This window comes from Belonocnema kinseyi, chromosome 2 (assembly GCF_010883055.1).
Source record: "Belonocnema kinseyi isolate 2016_QV_RU_SX_M_011 chromosome 2, B_treatae_v1, whole genome shotgun sequence".
In the NCBI taxonomy this organism is placed as follows: Eukaryota; Metazoa; Arthropoda; class Insecta; order Hymenoptera; family Cynipidae; genus Belonocnema; species Belonocnema kinseyi.
The window spans coordinates 13,449,133-13,470,497 of record NC_046658.1 but is presented as its reverse complement, the minus strand read 5'-3'; the positions used below and the strand labels follow the sequence as shown (position 1 = coordinate 13,470,497).

The 21,365-nt window shown below is 36.1% G+C and overlaps 1 protein-coding gene across 2 annotated transcripts in view; it reads left to right on the top strand.

Moving 5' to 3' along the window:
- LOC117167031 (aurora kinase C-like) overlaps positions 1-21,365 on the top strand; it is a 183,694-nt gene that overhangs the window by 119,476 nt on the left and 42,853 nt on the right. For both annotated transcript variants that reach the window (XM_033351590.1, XM_033351589.1), the window contains exon 4: positions 15,441-15,831. In XM_033351590.1, the coding sequence (XP_033207481.1) occupies positions 15,441-15,831 (391 nt within the window). The remainder of the gene's footprint in view (positions 1-15,440; positions 15,832-21,365) is intronic.

Genomic DNA, 21,365 nt, shown 5'->3' with positions numbered 1-21,365 from the left:
TAGAAACACTGGTAAGACTAGTCCAGCTAATAAGGGCAACAAAATGGTGCTGTCCTGGTAATAATAGGCAATGTAAATACTGTTATAGATATGAAAGGTGGAAGATAGTTCAGTCAATGAATACAAGACTGTAGATCAGTCCAATTATCAAAGGAAATGCTAGTCCAGCTACTAAAGACAATGTAATGGGACAAGACTATGGCTCAGTGCAACCAACAAAGGGAAGACATGTTATGAGTCCAGTCAGTTAAGACAAGACTATAAATCAGTCCAACCAACGAAGGCAAGACATTTTATTAGTTCAATCGGTTAAGATAAGACTATAAATCAGTAGCCCAACCAACAAAGGCAAGGCATGTTATTAGTCCAGCCGACTAAGGCAAGACTATCGATCAGTCCAACCAACAATTGAAAAAAATGTTATTAGTCATAAGACGCTCACTCTCATTGTCGTTTGTTTCTGAATTTCATGCAGTTGTGAAACATAAGACGATCACTCATATTGTCATTTTTTTCTGAATTTCATGCAGTTCTTAAACATAAGACGCTCACATTCATTGTTATTTGTTTCTGATTTTCATGCAGTTGTGAAGCATAAGAGGATCACTCATATTGTCATTTGTTTATGAATTTCATGCAGCTGTAAAACATAAGACGATCACTCGTATTCCATTCATTTCTGAAATTCATACACTTCTAAAACATAAGACGCCCACTCACATTGTCATTTGTTTCTGAAGTTCATGCAGTTTCGAAATATAAGACGATCACTGCTATTTCATTCGTTTTGGAAGTTCATGCGGTTGCGAAAAATAAGACGATCACTCGTATTTCGTCCTTTTTTTAATTTAATGCAGTAGTGAAAAATAAGACGATCACGCGCATTTGGCATGTTTCTTAATTACATGCAGTTGTGAAACATAAGATACTCACTAATAATATCATTTATTTCTGAAATTCTCTGTTTCCACTTTTTCATCATTTGTACTCTTCTCAGGAAATGCTTAGTTCCATTTGTTCTCATTCCTTAATATAGACTACTTCTGAATAGATACACCGTACAACAGATAGACTACTTCGGAATAGATACAACATACAATAGATACATGCGTCTACATCACATATGTTAAACTGTGGATGTACACGTAAGTTTTTATGTTTGCATAATACTTGCTGAATTAAAACTACCATGGCAGGGCGAAATATAATACAATGTTATGTATGTAATGCCCGATTAGAACATCGCGCAGTGGTGCGTATTTCTGAAGAACTGGATTCGCAAAAGTGTCAGATCACAATTCTTCGTCGTAGTAATCTCTATCATCCTAATCAAGAAATACAAGATAATACTTGTATATATTTAAATTGCAATCGAAGTATTAACGCGGAAATACGTGAAGTAGAACAGAATGAAGAATGTTTAAGACTAAATGTAATTAAGCACAAGAGGCATGGTTCTTGCATATTTTGCAATCGGTTGGAAGATTTTGTAAGACTTTCTGTCGAGTGCCGCGTTAATATTCTTATTATAAAAAATATCTACGTCCCTGAAATAGCTCGTTGCATCTTTTAGCATTCGGCATAGAACTGCAGTGTTTCTTGACGAGTTTAAAAAAGGATCTCCTAACATTTTTATGTAAAATGCGTCAAAACTTATCCGATGATTTTTTAAAAGTCATTTTTCGATTTAGTAGTATGCAAGCTGTTAGTCTGACTATTGCTACCGTGCGAAGATCACCGATGTTACGTTTTGTTCCTCAGAATCTTGGATTAAACGCGATTGCAAGGAAGCAATATATAGAAGGACATGTAACGGATTTTGCAAATAGGCTCTATAATCCTAACCTCGATGATCCTGTTGCAATTGCATACATCGATGGAACGTATGTGTATATGCATAAATCCAGTAACTTCAGAGCACTAAGATAATCATACTCAATGCATAAAAGACGTCATTTGATTAAGCCAGCTCTAATTGTAGCTCCAGATGAATACATACTATATATCCATGGCCCTTATTTTTCGGACTTTAGGATTAATGATGCATTAATGCTTGAAAACTAATTTCAAATGCATGCTGCAGGTCTTCTAGAATGGTTTTAAAATGGGGGCATATTCATAGTAGATCGTGGCTCCAGAGATGTTTTACTTTCACTCGAAAACTTGGGTATTGATCATAAAATGCCGAATTGCCGGCGCGATTCTCAATAAATATCAAAAGCCAATCGCTATGGAGAGAACAACTGTTGAAGTAGCGGAAAGAATGTTAGAAAAGTCTCGTAACCTAATGTTATTCAAGGTAGAGTTGAAATAGACAACCTTTACACGAGAAACGCACGGTCTGTTTAATTAAACCCAAATCACGTACCCTACTTTCCGAGACTCGATTTCAACTATTTGATGGACCTTACAATGAGAATATATCAACTAAAGCTTGCGGCTGCTTACATACAAGACAAACTTCAAAGAGAACAGGCTTAACAGTTTCAAATAGGCGAACTATTGGATGAACGTGGACTCATTAGAGTGCGCATGTATTCTTGATTCAGAAATGTTACCAAATACCAACTATGGATAGCATACATTGAGGAGACTTTAACAGGCAAGGGAATGAGGACTTTGCAAATAAAGAACCTATCGAACCTATCCTAGGGTATTATTGCACATGTAAAATTGGAGCTAGAACCCTTGGTGCATGTGCCCACATTGCGAGCATATTATGGTATTTAGGGTATGCAGGACATCAACCACAGCGGATCAAATATCCTACGACAGCATTGCTTGAAAATATCATTGATGCAGGTCACAGACATTAACAAGCCATTACAAAGCCTGGTTGCATAAAAATCCCAGCGTAGACAAGCTTGTCTTAAGTGAATGGACTAATTACATGTCTTGCTTTTGTTGGTTGGACTGGTTTATAGCCTTGTCCTAACCGACTGGACTAATAACATGTCCTGTCTTTGTTCGTTGGACTGATTTATAATCTGGTCTTAACTTACTGGACTAATAGCATGTCTTGCCTTTGTTGGTTGGACTGATTTATAGTCTTGTCTTAACTGAATGGGCTAATAAAATGTCTTGTCTTTGTTGGTTGGACTGATCTATAGTCTCGTCTTAACCGACTGGACTAATAACATGTCTTTCCTTTGTTGGTTGGACTGATTTATAGTCTTGCCTTAACTGACTGGACTAATAACATGTCTTGCATTTGTTGGTTGATACTAGTTAGTTAGTTCTAGTATTGTCAATGATTGTGCTGATCACAGTTTATTTGCAAATCTGCACCTCATCTTTGAAGCGGGACGTTAGATTCGCTTGTGGTAATATTTTTCGCATTCAGCCCCACCTAACTCGAAAACTTTTGATTTTTTGGACTAGTGCCCATTTGGATTTTTTGATTAGGAGGCTTTGAACTATATTATATTGCAATTTCCGACAATTTGAGCGGGGCTGGATTTTAATGTAAATTGTGCGGGGTCCTTTTTTTTAATTTCGCATACACATCATTTTTTCATCTCTATTTTTACCCTTGCATGCGTAAGAGCTACGAATTAATCACTAAATTTTAATTACTGTGCATTCATCCTATGCTATATCCTATACTATATTATTTAGTATATAGAATAAATTGTATATTATATACTTGGAGCGAGGACAACTGAAAGGCCTCCCCGAATAGCTTAACCTCGTCGACGGAAGCGCTGTACGACACTTTCGTGCTTAAGAGGCCTATACATATCTGGGCGTGCCACAGAGTCGCATTTAAGATGTGACGTCTATAAAGGATACTCTCCGAAGCAGTTAAAATCGTCTCATCCGGTAGGTTTTATCTTCATAAGTGCCAGCGAGGAACAAAGAATCTGCAACGAAGATGGTTGCCGTCCCGGTATTACTCTATTAATTTGGAGTAGTTCCATGGACGAAGAAAGAGCTCAGATCCCTTGATATCGGGACACGAAAGGTTATGCGCATGAAAAAAATAATGCACCTTAAGTCTTCTGTCCCGCGACTTCATATCTGACGCCGCCAAGGTGGTCGCGGAATACTAAATCTTGAATGTCTTCACAACAAAATTATTGTGGCTACAGAACATATAGTCGCAAACGGTTTGGAACATCTTCTTAAAATAGTCACGAAGTACAAAGAGGTGGGCAAAGGAACGTTTCTGTACAAAGCGGCGGAGGAAGCTGCTTAAATACTTGTCCTTGACTTCAACGTCAGCGGTGAGAAAAATGAATCAAATCTTATCTATCTCAAATCCTCAATCTTGAATATCCGGATAAAGAAAGCACATAAGAAAAACTTCCTTAAACAGCTTTTCGACAAGAGGATGCACAGTATCTTCCACAGAAATTTGGAGGATCAGTCGATTTAATGTGAGCTAACTTTTGCCTTCCTTAAATCGCATTTTCTACTTTCCACTTTAGCATATTGTTGTCACATTTTGAGGCAATATGTTTCCGATGATAGTTGCAAAGCGTGTAATTCACACCCCGAGCATCTAGGACACATACTATCTAGTTATCCAACTCATGCGGGAACGACTTACATCCAAAGGCACAATGCGGCACTAAGAGTGTTTAATTACCATCTCTGCCACCTTTACGAGATTAACCCTAATACCGCTACGCTAAATACTAAACATAGTTCTCCTTGACATCGAGAAACGAACCATGTTCGTTACGAGGTGTTGACAACTCGTAAAGTATGTTGTACATTTTTGTTGAATTATTCTGAAGTATGTTAATGTATTTTGAAGTACCTAAAATATTCTGAAGTACTTTATAATATCCTGAAGTATCCTTAAGAGGTTAAACCACTGTAATTTTTTTTTAATTGTATTTGTTTTTGCTTACAAGATGTTTTAGGGTCCTAAAAATAATATACCAAAAGATTGAGGGCGGAAAACATGTCTAAATGAACGAATTTTCAATTCTGCTGCAACACCTCTCAGGTATGCCCCAGTGATTTTAGAATACTTAAAACTTTAAACGCGTTTTTCTCATAACCACTTTTTTTTTAATTTTCCGGAAACATAACTCGAAAAAATCCTCACCGATCGACGTACATAGGATTTTTTATATTGTACCTTAAAAACACCTTAAAACCTTTAAAAAAAGGCGCAATCGGACAAATTCTGCGCAGCCGCCATTTTCTCATAAACGAATTTGAAAATAATATTCTCTGTTCTTTATTATTGCTATTATAAATTCCACTTTGCAAAATTTCGATTCATCTCTATTAAGCCAAAAAAAGTCCCGAAATATGTCTATTTTTTCGTGTTCTATAGTGGTTTAACCCCTTAAGTAGCTTAAAACGCTCTGAAGTATCTTGAAATATCCTGAAAAATTTATATTATTGTGAAGTATCTAAAATATCCTGAAGTATGTGAAATATCTTGGAAGTATGTGAATTATCCTAAGGTACTTTAAAATTTCAAGAAGTATGTGAAAAATAGATGTAAATAAATAGTGATAAGGGCATGTAAAATACTTGCCCTTAAACTGCTTTTTATGGGAATTAGCTGCAATTTTTAGGACATTTTGGATATATGAAAACAGTAGTAATATTGGCGACCAATATCGTAATTTAAGGAGTTAACAAAACTGTAATAGCGAGTAGAACTCTTGTTCATGCTTATTTTTTATGGAATTTTTTCATACATCAGGGTGGCCGCTGGACCGTGAACCCGGGGAAACTGGTAAATGAGAGAGAGAATTTATTTTTAGACCGGGAATTTTACAATTTTTTAGAAAAAAATTATGTGGAATTTTGATTTCAACCCTTTTTTTAATTATTAGTTAAATTTTTATCTTTTTAAATTGTGATCTCATTAAGTTTAGAATGACTACTTTATAAATATTTTACTTTACATTTTTAAATGCAGTTTGAAGGACTTCAACAATTAAAAATTAGAAACGTTTGAAATCGATGATTTCGGATAAAAAACCTTTTTAGTTACTCAACTGTGAATATAAATTCATGAATGATTTTTAAAATTAACTTGCACTATAAGATGTAAAAATTGAATAATAATTGATTCTGCAGGATGATTCGGAATCAGCTTACAATTTTAGAATTTGCTGATATTAACTTTAAAAATTAAGCTGTTTCAATTGGTAAGTTTTATTAGGTAATCAAATATAAATGCCCGATTACAACTTTATAAACTATTTTTAAATTTAAAATAACTTAAAAATAATGTATTCATATTTGAAGGCTTTTCTTAAATTTCAAATATTATTTCAGTCTAAAATATTCTATTTTTAAACCCTTCAATTTGAATTTTTGGACGAAAAAGAAGAACAATTACTTAATATTTAGAAATATCTGACTGGTCATTCAAAATCAGTAATTATAAATTAAATATTCAAAACCAAACCAAAAAATTAACTTTGAACGTTACGATTTTAATGGCTCTAATAGGTGTTTCGGTTAATAATGTCGATTTTTTTCGCAGAATTTGGCCTACAATGGCTTTGTCTTTCCATTGCTATGGAACCTATTTCCTTACCTTCTGGACCTTTCACAATGCGTGTAGATGTTCGGAAATGGTGGATTGGGCAACATTCAATGCATTTGCCATTTGCTTCAACGTTTACCTTGAGTCTTCATTCAATAAAGCTTGCAAATCTTCAAACTTTTTAAGCTGACCTGGACGCTTCTTGTCTTCTATATCGAATTCACCAGTTTTAAACCGTTGAAACCATCGTTCACAAGCTTCTTGGGTTAAAACATTTTCCCCGTCAACTTTAACCAATAATCTATAACTTTCCGAAACCGTTTTCTTCAAATGAAAAAATGTTCTTAAACTTTTCCGAACAACGGCTTTTTCAGGTACGTAATTCGACAGTCTCAAAGCTTTCAAAAAATATGTTCTTTGCACAATGACAATCCAGAACAAACTGGCTTTTGGTGACGTATGTCGAACCTTCAAAACGCCATATACGCCATGCGTCTATACCAACAAACGTATTAGTAACGCGATCTCTTAGCAAAATCGACATTATTAACCGAAACACTATTTAGACAAATTTAATTTGTAATCCAAATTGTTGGGTTCTTATGTATAAATAATTGAACACCTATTATTCTTTGAAAAAGATCGAGTAAGTTAAAGAGAAGCTTTTTAAGAACTTTGAAAAGCCTCAGAAGAAAAAAAAACATTTTCTTGGTAAACTTAAAATGATTTTTTATTTTTTTTAAATTAATTCTGAAATTAATTTTAAGAATGTTAACCGTTTAAAATAAAAATCATTTAACGTTAAATTTCAAAAGTATTCAACTTAATTAAAAAATGTAATGGTTCATATTTCACTAATTCTAGCTTAAAATCACATAAAATCATATAATATTAAAGTTTTTAAAACTTATTGATTGACTTTTCAATCTAGAGCATTAAAAATTATAACATCGATTTATATTTTTGGAACTGAATTTAAATGTTTAAATTATACAATTTATAAAAGTAAAAAAAAAATTAATTTGTCAGTTCAACTGCATTTAATTTAAAACTGTTCAGTTGAAAAGTGTTATTAGCTTTGTTTTTATCAGTGTAAATTTTTTAGCTTTTGAATACAACATTTTTGAATTAAAAAACTTTTAACTCAAATTTTAAAAGTGTAAAATTTAAGAGTTCCACTTTGAGTGCTTAAATCTGCAGCTCATTTTTAATTGATTGAAATGGAAAATTTTTTAGAATTAATTGGATGAATTTAATTATTATTTTATAAATATAAAAAATAAGAGTTCAATATTTTTCTATGAAATACACAATACATGAGTGACAAAACAAAATCAGAAACAATATTTTGCAGCTATACTAATGTATTTTATATGCATGACCTGAAGATATGTGCATCCGGTAAAAGCGAACGTCAGATTGCTTTAAATATCGTCAAGACTTTAGGCGTTTTCAAGTACCCTGAGCATATAGATATAAGTGCTGTTAGATATATAAACACTGAAGAGACCTGAAAATACCTGTCCGTGCTACAAAGCCGTCTTGAAGACGAAACATCAGTGAAGGAATCTTTCCGATGCAGATATAAACATCTGCTTGAGAGGTTTGGTCTTCAAATCTGTCTACGTTAAACAAGGTATCTGCGACTAACACGCTTTACGTCACGGTTCTATAATACTCATTTGGTGTATTTCAATGGGCGAAGAAGGAACTCACAGCCCGTTATACCGCCACACGTAAGATAAGGAATAAACATACGACGAGCTTTTATATAAATTCGCCCGTTCCGCTATATACATCTCACGCCGTCAAGGCGGATGCCGATTTCTGAATCTCTAATGTCTGCACAACCGAAATGTTCCAAGTATAGCGTACACCGTTGAAAATTGCAAAGACCTTCTCTTAAAAATGGTTAGAAAACACGAGACGATTGGAAAAGGAGCGCTCCTCTACAAAGCCGCGGAGAAGGTGGCCAAGGCCCTTAGTCTGAATTTTAATATCACGATTCGACAAAAAAAAATGCACGAAAACTTTTACAGAACTTGCTCGAAGGAGCAAAATTGTGCTTTCTTCAGATCAACAGGGTTTAATTCAGGTACGAAGGGTTTCATTTTCGCATGACAGGACATACTATCTGTGTGTTCTACTCATGCGGGAACGACTTATCTCTACAGACACACAGGGCGGACCAATTTAACAGTAACTTTTTAGAACGCTGTATTTTTATGTAAAGTTAAATTTGATTTGAAGGTAATTAAAAAATTGTGGATAGCATTTAAATTTTACACATTTATTTCGAATTTTCTATATGACCACCTTGAGCACGATCTATAGCTCTCATTCGGTTGAGAAACGAGTCGCATGCTGCACGTCACGTATATTTCGAAACTAACCCAATGAAATGTTTCGATTAGACGAAATTTCAAAAAGAGCCTTTTCAACATTTAAACTTTATTTCGATTTCTTGCGGCTGTTTTACCTGAAAGCATTGTTAACAATCATTACTTATGTAGTAAGTCTGGACACGTAAAGTAATAAGGTAGAAGAAATATTCGTCAAATTTCAATAAATATTTATGATATTAATAATATACTTGATCATAGCTACCCTAAGTTTGAAGACTAATTTCTCCGTTTGTAAAGATTATTTAATAACAACAAAAAATAAGAATCTTATAACTAATAGTACTTTTTGTAGCAAATGGAGAAATTGGAGTCCAAATTTTAACAAGGTATCGGGGGTAGAGGGGATATTTGTCAAATTTTAATACAGGGTGGCCCAATTTAAGTCTAACTTCTTAGACCGCTGTCTTTTAAAATATAAAATTGTATTGAAAAAAATGGTGGAAAACATTCAAATTTTACAAGTTTATGTCGTATTTTGTGTATGAACACCTTGAGCACAAACTATGGTCGAACGCTCGGAGGGAGATAGATGCAAATTTCAAAAACTAGAAGTGCCAAATTTTCAGAAACTACGATTTTTGGACGACAGTCTTAGTTGTTCAATCCAGACCTCACATCGTTATCCAAGACTGTGAGAAACGAACTATATTTGTGAGGGATTTATCGGTTCCGACCGAATACAAGATCATCGCCTAGGAGAAGGAAAAGGAGGAGAGATATCGAGAGCTTGAAAAGGAGCTGCAGCAACTGTATCCAAACTATTCGGTTAAAAGGAGCTTTCGGAGTTGCGAAACCATTACTGGTTCGTAACCTTAAAGCCATACCCGCATGTCAAAAATATGCCAAGGTACTTGCAAGATGGATTCAAAAATCTGGCATCCTTGGGTCGCTTCGTGTCCTCAAGACGCGCGAGGATTTGTCCGGCCTGCCGTTATCATTTCATCGTGCCCTGTGACCACCCATCTCACGGTCGTGAGAAGTGGTCATAGGTGTGATTTACCGCATTTCTACTGGAAGCCGGTGACATTTTTAATTGACGGTTGCTCCCAGTAGGACCATGCGGTGATTATTTAACCCTTTTTTAAAATTATATATGAATAGTAAATCCTTGTTAGCACGAACTCGAAAGGACCGGGAAGTTGGGAGTTCGTGTTAAAATAATTCTTGTTATCGGGTTGGTAATTTAAATTGCCCAAAATACCTAATGACATATAGTTCAATTATCTATAACGTTTAAAGTAATATGTGATGCTACGTTGACAGACAACAGATCAAAACTATTATTGCATTCAAAACTAATTTGGTCTAAGGACACAATTAAAGAACTTGAAAAGTTAGAAGTGACTTCATAGCGATCGAGTATCGAGAGTGCTTCCATGACATTCGAACGTGTGTGTGGCTCGGGTACTTATTCATCGACGTCATCAAAGCTTGAGCAAATATGGTGGAAAAGAAAGTAAAGAGTTACAGGTTGAAGGAAATCGTGTAAACTCAAAAGTTTAAAGATGTCTTATTTAATACTGTACATATTTGAGACAGAGAAATCTTGCTACTGAAAAGTTTTTATTTGTTTCACGCATCACAGAATCGGTTTTAAAAAGGGTATAAATCAGATTTCCGAAATTGCGAAATATTTCATGCAGATTAAAAATATTTGAAGGATTTTGAATAAATACAACAGATTTCAACAAAATTCCACAGCTTTTTCAAAGGTTTTAGAAAAATTTCATAAAGATTTCAGAAGAATACAAGATTTCCAAATGTTTTAAAAAGAATACAGTAGGTTTCAAAACATTCCAAAGATTTTAAAAGATTAAAAATATTTTAATGATTTTAAACAAACAAAAAATATTTCACAAATAATATTTTCAAAATTTCAAAGATTTCATGACATTTGTAGAAGATCTCAAAACATTTTATAAAGATTTCAGGATTCATGGATTTCAAATATTTTACACAAATTTAAAGATATTCTAAATCATTCTACAGACATTTCAAGATTTTACAACGATTTCACAGATTTCAAAAATTTCAAAGACAACTTATGTTTGCAAAAAGGTAAGAATTTATTTATGGTTCTGCTCTTCAAAAATTGTTGGCCGATTAAAAATAAAAAGGCTCATTTTTTACATCAAAAGGAGAAACCACAAACTTTGATTCACGGAAAGTATATAAAACCACCTTTTCAATCATTCCAGGGCAAATATTTTGTAAGTTGATATTAAATGAGCTAAAATTCGTTGAAAAATATGACATGGACATAAGAAAAAAGAACTTTACATACCTTTCCCTTTGTATTTGTCTAAATACAAAAATTGATTTTCAATATTTTATCACTGCCACTAAACTTCGCTGAAGTTTTAGTCAAATAGGAGAAATTTGATTTCCTTAATGGGTACGCTTACGAAATAATTACCAATAAACTTAAAAACATATTCTACAGTGTTAAATGAAATTTTACCTCGACAAATGATTGTAGGCATTTCCACTCCTTAGCTACATCATTCTTACTCGCATCATCGTGCTGGCCTTATCGTTGGAATAGGTCGAGGCCTTTTGAAAGCACTTCGTGATGGTTTCTGCGAAAACAGAATGCCATGCTGGTCTGATGGCTCTGATAGCATTTTGAACACTCGGGGCAAGAGTTTTCGTGCCTTTTTTTATTGCTCAAATCAGCACGCACTAAACGAGTGCGATAAAAAGTCTTGAATAGAGCGATACTGCCTTGATCTAAAAGCTAGAAACTGCTAGTTGTGTGAGCGGGAAGGAACTGCAAAGTCGCATTTGACAGATCATTGGCGGAATGCAACGTCGAGATAGGACGGCATACATGCGCGCGGTCTAATGCATGGATAGGTGCGGCCACTGAATTCGTACATGTGTGTGTGAGAACGGGTAGCGTGGATGTCATGGTGCTTGCCTGCTACATACTATGTATATAAATATAATTATATTTACACAATTTCATGAACGGACCTTTTTAACGTTTAAGTTTTTCGAAGTACTTTCCATCGCAGTGAATACACTTTTCCATACGTCGAAACTAGTCATCGAACCAACCCTGCCACTTTTCTTCTGGAAGATCTGCACACGCTTGATCCCATGCCGTCAAAATGTCAGTTTCGTTCATAAATCGACGCCCTTTTAGTTGTTATTTTACTTCCGGAAACAAACCAAAGTCACAGGGAGCAAGACCTGGACTGCAAGGAGGGTGGTCTAGAATAGTCAGTCCAGATTTGACCAAAAAAGCTACTGTGATCTTTACTCTGTGAGCCGGTGCATTGTCGCGGTGGAATAGCCAGGTGCTGACTCGAGATTTCGGCATGATGTTTTTGAGTTGGTTTATGACTTGGGGTAAACATACCTGAGTGTACCAGAAAGAGGTGACTGTACGCTGGTTTTCCAGTACGACCCTATTCATAATGCCGCGTTTCCCAAAGATTACTCATCCTCATCCTCAAATAGGCAGATCTTGTTTTGTGATTTTGTTCGAACGTCGTAATAATACAGCCAGGTTTCGTCGCCTGTTATAATACTGTTTACATCCCGAGAAGATCCCGATTCAAATATTTTTAGCATTTTTTGGCATCACTTTACTCTCGCTGCTATTTGCTCCTCGACCAAAACATGTGGTACACATAGAGTACAAGCCTGCCGCGCGAGACCGAAATTTCCTCTTTTGAACTGTTTGTACCATCGGAAAATTGTTATGCGATGCGGACAATCCTTACCCAATACCGGAGACATTTCCTCAAAACTTTGGTCTGCATTTAAACCGTGCGAAAAGTTGTATCGAATTATCGCATAATATTCTTCCTTTGTCCACGACGCCATTTCTCAATCGTTCGGGGCTGCATGCTTAGACTTTACTGAGACCTGAGTCAACAGGTTTCCTCTTCCTAACTAATTTTTGATGCTCTTTCTAATGACGCAAAGATCATCTTTCTTCTTCCAATAGGTTTCGCGTATTGCAAAACTTTCGTAGCGCCCTACGTATTTGACTGCGAATACTTTCCATTATTCTCTTCATTATTCTATTCACATAGGATTATAGAGTAAAAACTTGTGCCATGCAGGGGGGGGGGGGTTAACACTTATACAGTGTGTTTAGACAAATGATTGGCCTGCAATTCTTCGGGTCAGGTTTTGGGGACCACGTGCCCAATTCACACATATCCCGTGCATGTATAAAATATACATACACGTGAGATGCACACATGGGCACATAGTCCACTAGGAACGAAGGTGACAGTGGGACTTACCGCAAGCGGCACCTACCCACTAAGACCTAACTCCTTTCATGCCAACCCAAGCTCCCGGAATCCGCTTTCGCGTTACTTCAGGAATACTTCTCACTCTCTTTCTTCTGGAGGCTTCCTTGGAAGGTTGGCCTCTTTAAAGGAAGGACAGAGCATTGTACCCGGCAGATGATCTGCCCGGGTCTTCTCCGTTCGTGTGGCACAGAGGAAACACTGAGGAGTACCAACACACTTCGCAGAATCATGGCCCTCTGTACCGATCTCCTGCATGAATTGGTCCTATCAGGACCCTCGCACTTTGCTGCTATGTGGCCAAAGCCCTGGCAGCGGTACCAGTCTAAGACCACCGTCTTTTTACTAACCCTGCAGGGACATCCATCCCACCTTTACATAACCTGCCCGAATTAGCCTCGCAGCTAGCTCCTCGTTCATCTCGACATATGCCTTCAGGTTTCCCCTGAAGGCCTGCTTCGTCAAGTTCACCTTGAACTTTTCTGGAGACGAATCACCGAAGTGATTACGTATAGCCTCTGTCACCTTCCTAATGCCAGAGGATAATTTCGCCCTGCCATCTGCTGCAGGCCCCACCTCGATACGGATTTCGCCTTTCCTTGTCTCTCTGACCTATCTGAATTTGACACCAAGGAGTCAGGTTCAATCATCTGCTTGACGTCCTTCAAGACCTCAGCGTAGCTTAGATCCTCGGCCGATTTGATTAAAACCGCCTCAGGTCGGGCTCGCCTTTGCACCTTCTGTAGTTTTCTCTCCTCCTTTGAAGCATGTTCTGCCTCCTTTTCCGCCTTTTTCGGTGTCGAGGTTGCAACCTCTGCAGCGTTTCGTACCCTCGGCTTCTTACTCCACGGCTTTGAACAGCCTGCCTCAACGGGTCTCAGGGTGGGCTCCCTGTCTCTTTTCCCATGCTGGGGTGCGGGAGTTTTCATAGCATCTTCTGTCTGAGTCCCGCTGTGGCTTATGGCCCATCCTGAGCTGATCACCATGCCAATTTTCAGCTTGCCCGACTTCAAAATTTCCACCTTTTCAAGGATGTATACCAACATACCTGCATTGTAATTAGTCTTATAACTCACCTCGTTTGTTAAACTTTCCGCCTTTGCTATTACCTCCTTTATATACCGGAACATGTTGGTCTTGGAGTCGAAAAAACCCCCATTTCCCGCAGGACTTCCTTCAACTCCTTTATGAGATCTTTTATCTCAGTAAAGAATTCTAGCGAGTCTCTAATATCCACATCGGTTTGGTTTAGCATTTGCTCCTCAGTCACTTCCACTTCAGACATCCCCGGGGTCATTGGCAAAATACGTGAAACATTTAGGGGAGGGTGGGGGTCTGTCGAAGTATCATTCTCCATGTTAAGACCAATGGAGAAAGTATCACGCAGGGGGGGGGGGGGGGGGGGGGGTCAGAAGTTCCTGAAAAATGTATCGCGTATTTTGTAAATGGCCCCTCCTTACTTTCACTTCGAATTATGTTTTCTTGATTTGTCGCCATATTAATCCCACGAGTAGTTAGGAGAATAAAGGTCCACCACCGGAGAGCCCTGCATGCGGGGGTAAGGTCTATATACTCTAGGAGGCGACCTGGTAACCTAGGAAGACCGTTTGAGACACCACTCCCTGGTGCTACTCAGTCCTCGGCACGGTTGCTCACACCTTGACTTGGGGATCTTAGTGTTTGGTCCGCGGGGTTTATTTTATTTCAGCCCTACCCTCTGTTTCGAGCGAGCATTCCCCTATCCACCACACGGGGTCGCGCCAGCTAGAGGTATCACCTCTTCTCCACTACAGACAAGTTCCAAAGGTTCTAGATGGGATTAATATTTTGAGATTATCTCGGTCAGTCGAGAACGGTGACTATTTTTCGACCCAAAAACGTGCTAATTCGTCTGGCAAATGTAACAAAAAAGCGAAGTAGGAGTTGAAAACACAAGAACGCTCAAAGTACTTACAATAAATGACGGAAATAATGGGGAAATCGTAATTTTTCAGCTGTAAACCTAATAATATGGCAAGGCACTGTAAGATAAATGAGTTCTCTACGGAGACGAAAACAAAAGTAAGGATCCGGGAGCAAAAAGGGGAAGGAAAAGGGGGTACAGTACACTGCCATGCGATCGGCAGGGTTGCAAAGAAAAATTCATTAAAGACACATTTATCAAAAGTATTACATGGATTCCGTAAAACGTACATCTTGTTGGCCCATGCTATATATATATATATATATATATATATATATATACTTTGAGCATTTTGTTTTCATTAAAAGTATAAACGAGAATTTTGTGTGTTTCAGGACCGCCAATTACATCATGCAATTGGCAGATGCTCTTAAATATTGTCATAAAAGGAATGTTATACATCGTGACATAAAACCTGAAAATTTGCTGCTTGGTTTACATGGCGAACTGAAAATAGCTGATTTTGGTTGGTCCGTACATGCTCCTTCTTCACGAAGAACAACGTTATGTGGCACTCTGGATTACCTGCCTCCAGAAATGGTGAAAGGCCAAACGCATAATCACACTGTTGATTTGTGGGGCATCGGCGTACTTTGCTACGAATGCTTAGTTGGAAAACCTCCTTTTCTGGCAGATACGTATGAAGAAACTTACAGAAAAATTACGAAAGCAAGGTATAATTTCCCGGACTGTATTAGTGATGGAGCCCGAGACTTAATTTCAAAGGTAATTTAACAGAACCTGTCATACTATTTTTTGATTTAAGTTGCATAAATATACTACTTTAAATAAAATTTTCAAATCGTAGAATGTTATCATTTGTCTTTTTCTAGAATCCTACTGAGTCATATTCACGAGGTTCGTGCATGGCACCATAAATCAAAAGTTTATTTAAATTTTGTTTTCATACTTGCTTAGCAGAATTTAAAAATTGGGTTGTCACGAAAACATGACATGGTTTCTGATCGGTTTATCTTAAGGGTTTTTTAAATGCCCAAAATTAATATGTGAGATAACGCTAATCATACTCTATAAGAGATATCTAAATTTTAAAATGTTCAAAATTAAATTTGTCGTAAATTAAGGGCATGGCTGCAATAACGATCTAAACATTTATTTCGCCAAGCAGTGTTGGCCCCTGGACAGTTAAAAAAACACTGCCCAGAGGCCAGCGCTGCTTGGCGAAACAAATTTATAGGAAGTTATCGCATCCAGGCATTCAATTAATCCCCCTGTACGGTCTGAACTTTGTGCAGTAAACGTATTTCATATTCTTTGATAATAGATTCTAAATTTAGTTTCCAAAACAGTCATTATGACTTTCCTGACAGTGCCTGATCTTGGCCTATTGTTTAACCCGGCACTGTACGTCAGATAAGAAGCGGTATTTTCATAGATAACCTAGTAATGTCTAAAAATGCATGAATTATTTTGAAAAAATAGAGTAGTTACGTTGAACTTTCATTTATGAGTACATATTTTAACAAATAAAATTTATACAAATTAAATGGTAGGTTTTTAAATACTTTTAAGAACATCAATAACACGCTTCTTTTGTGAATGACACAAAACATACACATGAATATGGCCCTTTTTATACTTGTAGAGTACACAGAAAATGTTGCTTTTCGAGCTTATAGATTTCAATGTCTATGACTGCGTACAGTGGTGTTTTACTAAAAGAACTTGTTATTTATCGCCAGTGCCATTTTGATCTAGGATAGTTGCTTACCTGCTGGAAGTTGTGCAATCGTTGGTACGTATACGATTACACTAACACACCACTGAATGAAGAGCCACTTGAAATAAAACAGTTTAATGTTACTATAGTTGTGAAAAAACATCGCTAGTCAGCGTCAACCTCAGAAAATGATGTTCGATGATTCTTTCAAAGCAGCGATTCCCAAATCAGGCCTGATACAAAAACTGAAATTATAAAAAGATGGCTCAAGTAAATTTATATAATCGGATAATATTTTTCATTAATGAAGGAAATCTTTAAGAGCATATAAAAGCACATTGACTTTTTAAAAATTTTTCTTAACTGGCTCTAAGCCTCTAACAACAAAAAGGTCGTATGAGGCAAGTGACCACCCGTACGACCGGCCAGCATGCGTCCTCTCCTAAGGGTTTTATTTTGTGAAAAAATGTTAGGGCGATTGTTCTGCCGCACCCCACAAATTTAATAAGGGAGTTTGGGAAACACTTTTTTAAAATTATTTTTTGAGTAAATCTGATCTCTTTAGTGTGAATATAGAAATGGAGCAAAGTACCGCTTCTATAATACGGACATGGATAAGATCGCACATTTAAAAAAAGGTGTAAACATTGATACACACAGCACAAACTTCAGGACTTTTCGGAAAGAGCTATTGGGACAACTAAGACATTTTTTGGAATGAAATCGGAAAAATTGGGAACAAAATACACAGTAGGACACTTCGGAAAAAGTTTGGAAACCTTCGGACAGTGCTATTCATGGAATTCGGAAAGACTCAGGAAATCTTTGGCAAAGAGAGACGTTTAGAAAGAACTCTGAAGCAACGTACATATAGAATTCTGAAAGGCTCTGAACGAAAACGGTTTACGAACCTTTCCTTTTTTCGCTAGAGCGTATCATCCCTAGAACGTACACAATCACCCAAATTCTAAAAACCCTTCATGTTGTTTGAGAGCGTTGATCTGCACATTACATTTATTAACACGAGAAGTTGGCAAATCTAAGAAGTGTGGATCCAAATTTTTAATTCAATTTTTCTTACCTTAGAAAGTTTATTGAATAGTAAACCTAAGGTAGATTACGTACGACAAATTGGTTCAAAAGCTTTAACTCATACATTGCCATATTACGTGTCTGTGAACCATTCGTCAAAACTTTTGATGAGGTTTATACACTATTAACCTCTATACAAAGAAACTTCTTGTATAAATATGCATGGATAAACGTGAAATACTAGTTACGCAATGAACGCAGCAACACTGCACATCCAATGCTGATCTATGCTGAATATCTATTGATGTTCGCGCAGTAGATCGCACGTGGCGTAAATCTAACAGAGATACTTTGATCAGCGAAACAAACAGTATTGAAAAATCTTCAATGATTGCTTGCGTAATATTTCTCGTGTGAACAATAATATTATCATTTTGAATATTATTATATATTTATGGGAGAACACATACAAAATTTACTGCTTTCTATGAACAATATTTACCTTCACAGACTCATCTTTCACTTAAGAAGGAAAAGATCATTGCATAATTACATATTGCCTCTATACATTGTGAAAATTTCTGGTAATTGGTCAAATAAGTGATATTTCTCTTGAACTACCTTCAAGTAGATTGATCTCTCGAATTGGTATATAGTTTTGAACTGGAGTAAATTCCGTTGCATTGTGAAACTTACTTGGATTTTAATAGTTATAGAAATGTTTTTGTCATTCAAATTGTTTGGGCGAAGTATAATTTAATACAGTTTTTAAGTGTTCATAAGTGATAAAATATCGTTGACCTCCTGAAGGTTAAGGGGATCCCACATAACCTGTCTATAGTAGTTCCATGTCTGATGGCGTATCGGAACCTATGCGGAAATATTGTAGATCCGTGAACATGCAAAAATGGACCGATAACACAATGGGGAAAAGCATAATGGTTTGCCAGCTTGAAAGAGAGAGAGAAGTTGTCGTTGCAGGCGATTCTGTCTCTTTATATGTCATGAATGTTATAAGTGAATTGGATGCATAGCCAATTTTCACTTCGACGCTGACAGACTAAGCCAAGCTATACAGCATGTATCCATTATTGGGTATTCGTATATACTAGGCACAGGTCTGATCTGCCGTGTGGCTCTGTCCACTTAAAATATTCTCGCCAATCAGCTTCGACTAGAAAGAGACAGAATGTCCTCCGACGACAACTTCTCTGATACTGTGTTGATTATGTTCAGTTAGGCGGAGCCAAGCAAGTAACTGCAAGCAGCACTTGTAGTAACGAAACTAGAGAATTTCTGTAATGCGTCGAGATTTGTCTTTAACGTTGCTTAATATACCCGAGTGTTACGAGTTGTCAACAAAATCATAATTATAACTGAAAATGAATACCCCAAAGAAGTGGGTCTCTGTGTTGCGTAGTCGGGTGTGTTAACAATCGCTTGAACTTGCCGGAAACGTATTATTTTAGATTTCCAACGAAAGTGCACTTTAAAGACTAGAGTTTTAAGGTAGACCGCAGCTGTCAAACGAGTCAAGTTATCAAATTTTAATCAATCACTTAAATAGAAATTTATAATATATTTCTCTAAAACTAATATTTATGTTTGCAAAAAAAATCAAAAACTACCTGAATCCAAATTGTTTTTAAACCACCCTAATTTATATATAAATTAGAATAAGTTTCACTGATTTTTACAGTAAATATGAAAATCCGGATGCACTGTGTTAATTTTCATTATTGATTATAAATAAATTGTATTTTAACAAATAATAAAATAATTATATAAAATAAATTTTTAAACAAAATTTAAATAAACAAATTAATTAAATTAATTTTTTAAAAATTACATACATCAAGTTTCACTTTCTACGATGGTGTACATATTGATGTCAGTCTTATAACGTTGTCTAATAACGTAGCTGCATATTCTGGCCAAGTGATTGGACTTTAATCTCGACTAGTCGTGTGACGATGACAACTGCCCCGTAAGGGGATGTGTAGAATGATTCGCTCATACGCTAGTCCGGGTACCGATGCCAGTGGAAGTGCACTGCCTTACAAGGGGTCGAGTGGGTTTATATATAAAAATATGGAAAATTTAAACAAACCTTCAACCTCATCTTCTAAACACGTGTGCCCCAAAGGTGTTAACGCATTTTGCTTCATTTGTGGAACATTTAGTCCGAACAAAAATGATCGACGATCGTTCAACGAAAATTTTCGGAATATATACAAAGAATGCTTTAATTCAGATATAGTTTCGGGAGATTGGGCTCCTGATAGTATTTGCAATAACTGCCGCACCGATATCCGTGGGTATAATAAACAAATTTACATAATCTTAAATACGCCCAGGTAGGACCAGTAAAAAAGCCGTTGAGAGAACTCAAACCATTGATGAGGTTCATGTTGATAATATAGAAAAAGTGCAACAGCACTTTCATTGGATGAATAACAAAATTATTTAAACAAATTCCATTTGTTTGAACAATTAAAAATTAATGGACCAATGTTAATAAATATTCCACTAGACCAATAGTAATAAGTTTAAAAAAAAAACTAATTTTCGAAAAAAAATTTTTAACCGAATTCCATTGGTTTAAATGATTAAAACTTAATTAACCAATGGTAACAAATTTTCCACTAGATCAATATTATTAATTTTAAGTAAAAAAAGGCAAGAATACAGTGTTAAAAAAGGTGGATTTCATGAAGAATTGACGTTTTTGGGTTTAGGGGTGCTTTTCAGGTTTTCGTAGGGGTGTGTTAGGGCTGTCAAATTTCTTTTTTCGGATTTGGAATAAAATGGGGGGGGGTCGTTGCCCTCTAGCATGCAACAAAATTTTGCCATGCATTTTTGGACCACCCTAATGTATACTGCCCCATGAGTTCTTATACCCCCCCTTTTTACATGGTATGAAAATATGACAGAAGTTGGTAGCCTCCTAAAGCTACCTTCCGTCTATGAAAATATAGGTGAAAATAGCATTTATAACCCTGACTCACAGGTAATAAATTTAATTATGTTTCGTGTACTAAACCTTAGAGTTATGATAGGATTATTTATTGTCATCTTTTTTAACCAAAACTAATGATAATGATATTTTAACATATTGAATAGTAATTTCTAGTTTAAAGGTAACTGTTCCATATGTAAAATTATTATCGTAATTACAAAATTATCATAACAGTCCTTTTTTAGAATTATATATATTAGATAAGACTTCCTGAGGTTTTACAGTTTTTGTGAATATGAATATTTATATCAATAAAGCTATACTTATATTACAATATTCTGTTTTATATATTTTTTAAATTTCTTTGACTTTTTCTAAACATGCGAACATACGAGGGTGGATTGATAAGTTTCCGGCCTGACCAAGAAAAACAACGTTTTTAAGAATTTTTTTTTATTTCTCAACATAATCTCCTCCAAGGCTGATAACATTTCTCATAGCGGTGTTCTAGTCTAGTAATGCCATCTCTATAGAATGATTCGTCAAGCTCCTCAAAATACCCATTTACAGCTTCGATTACTTCTTCAT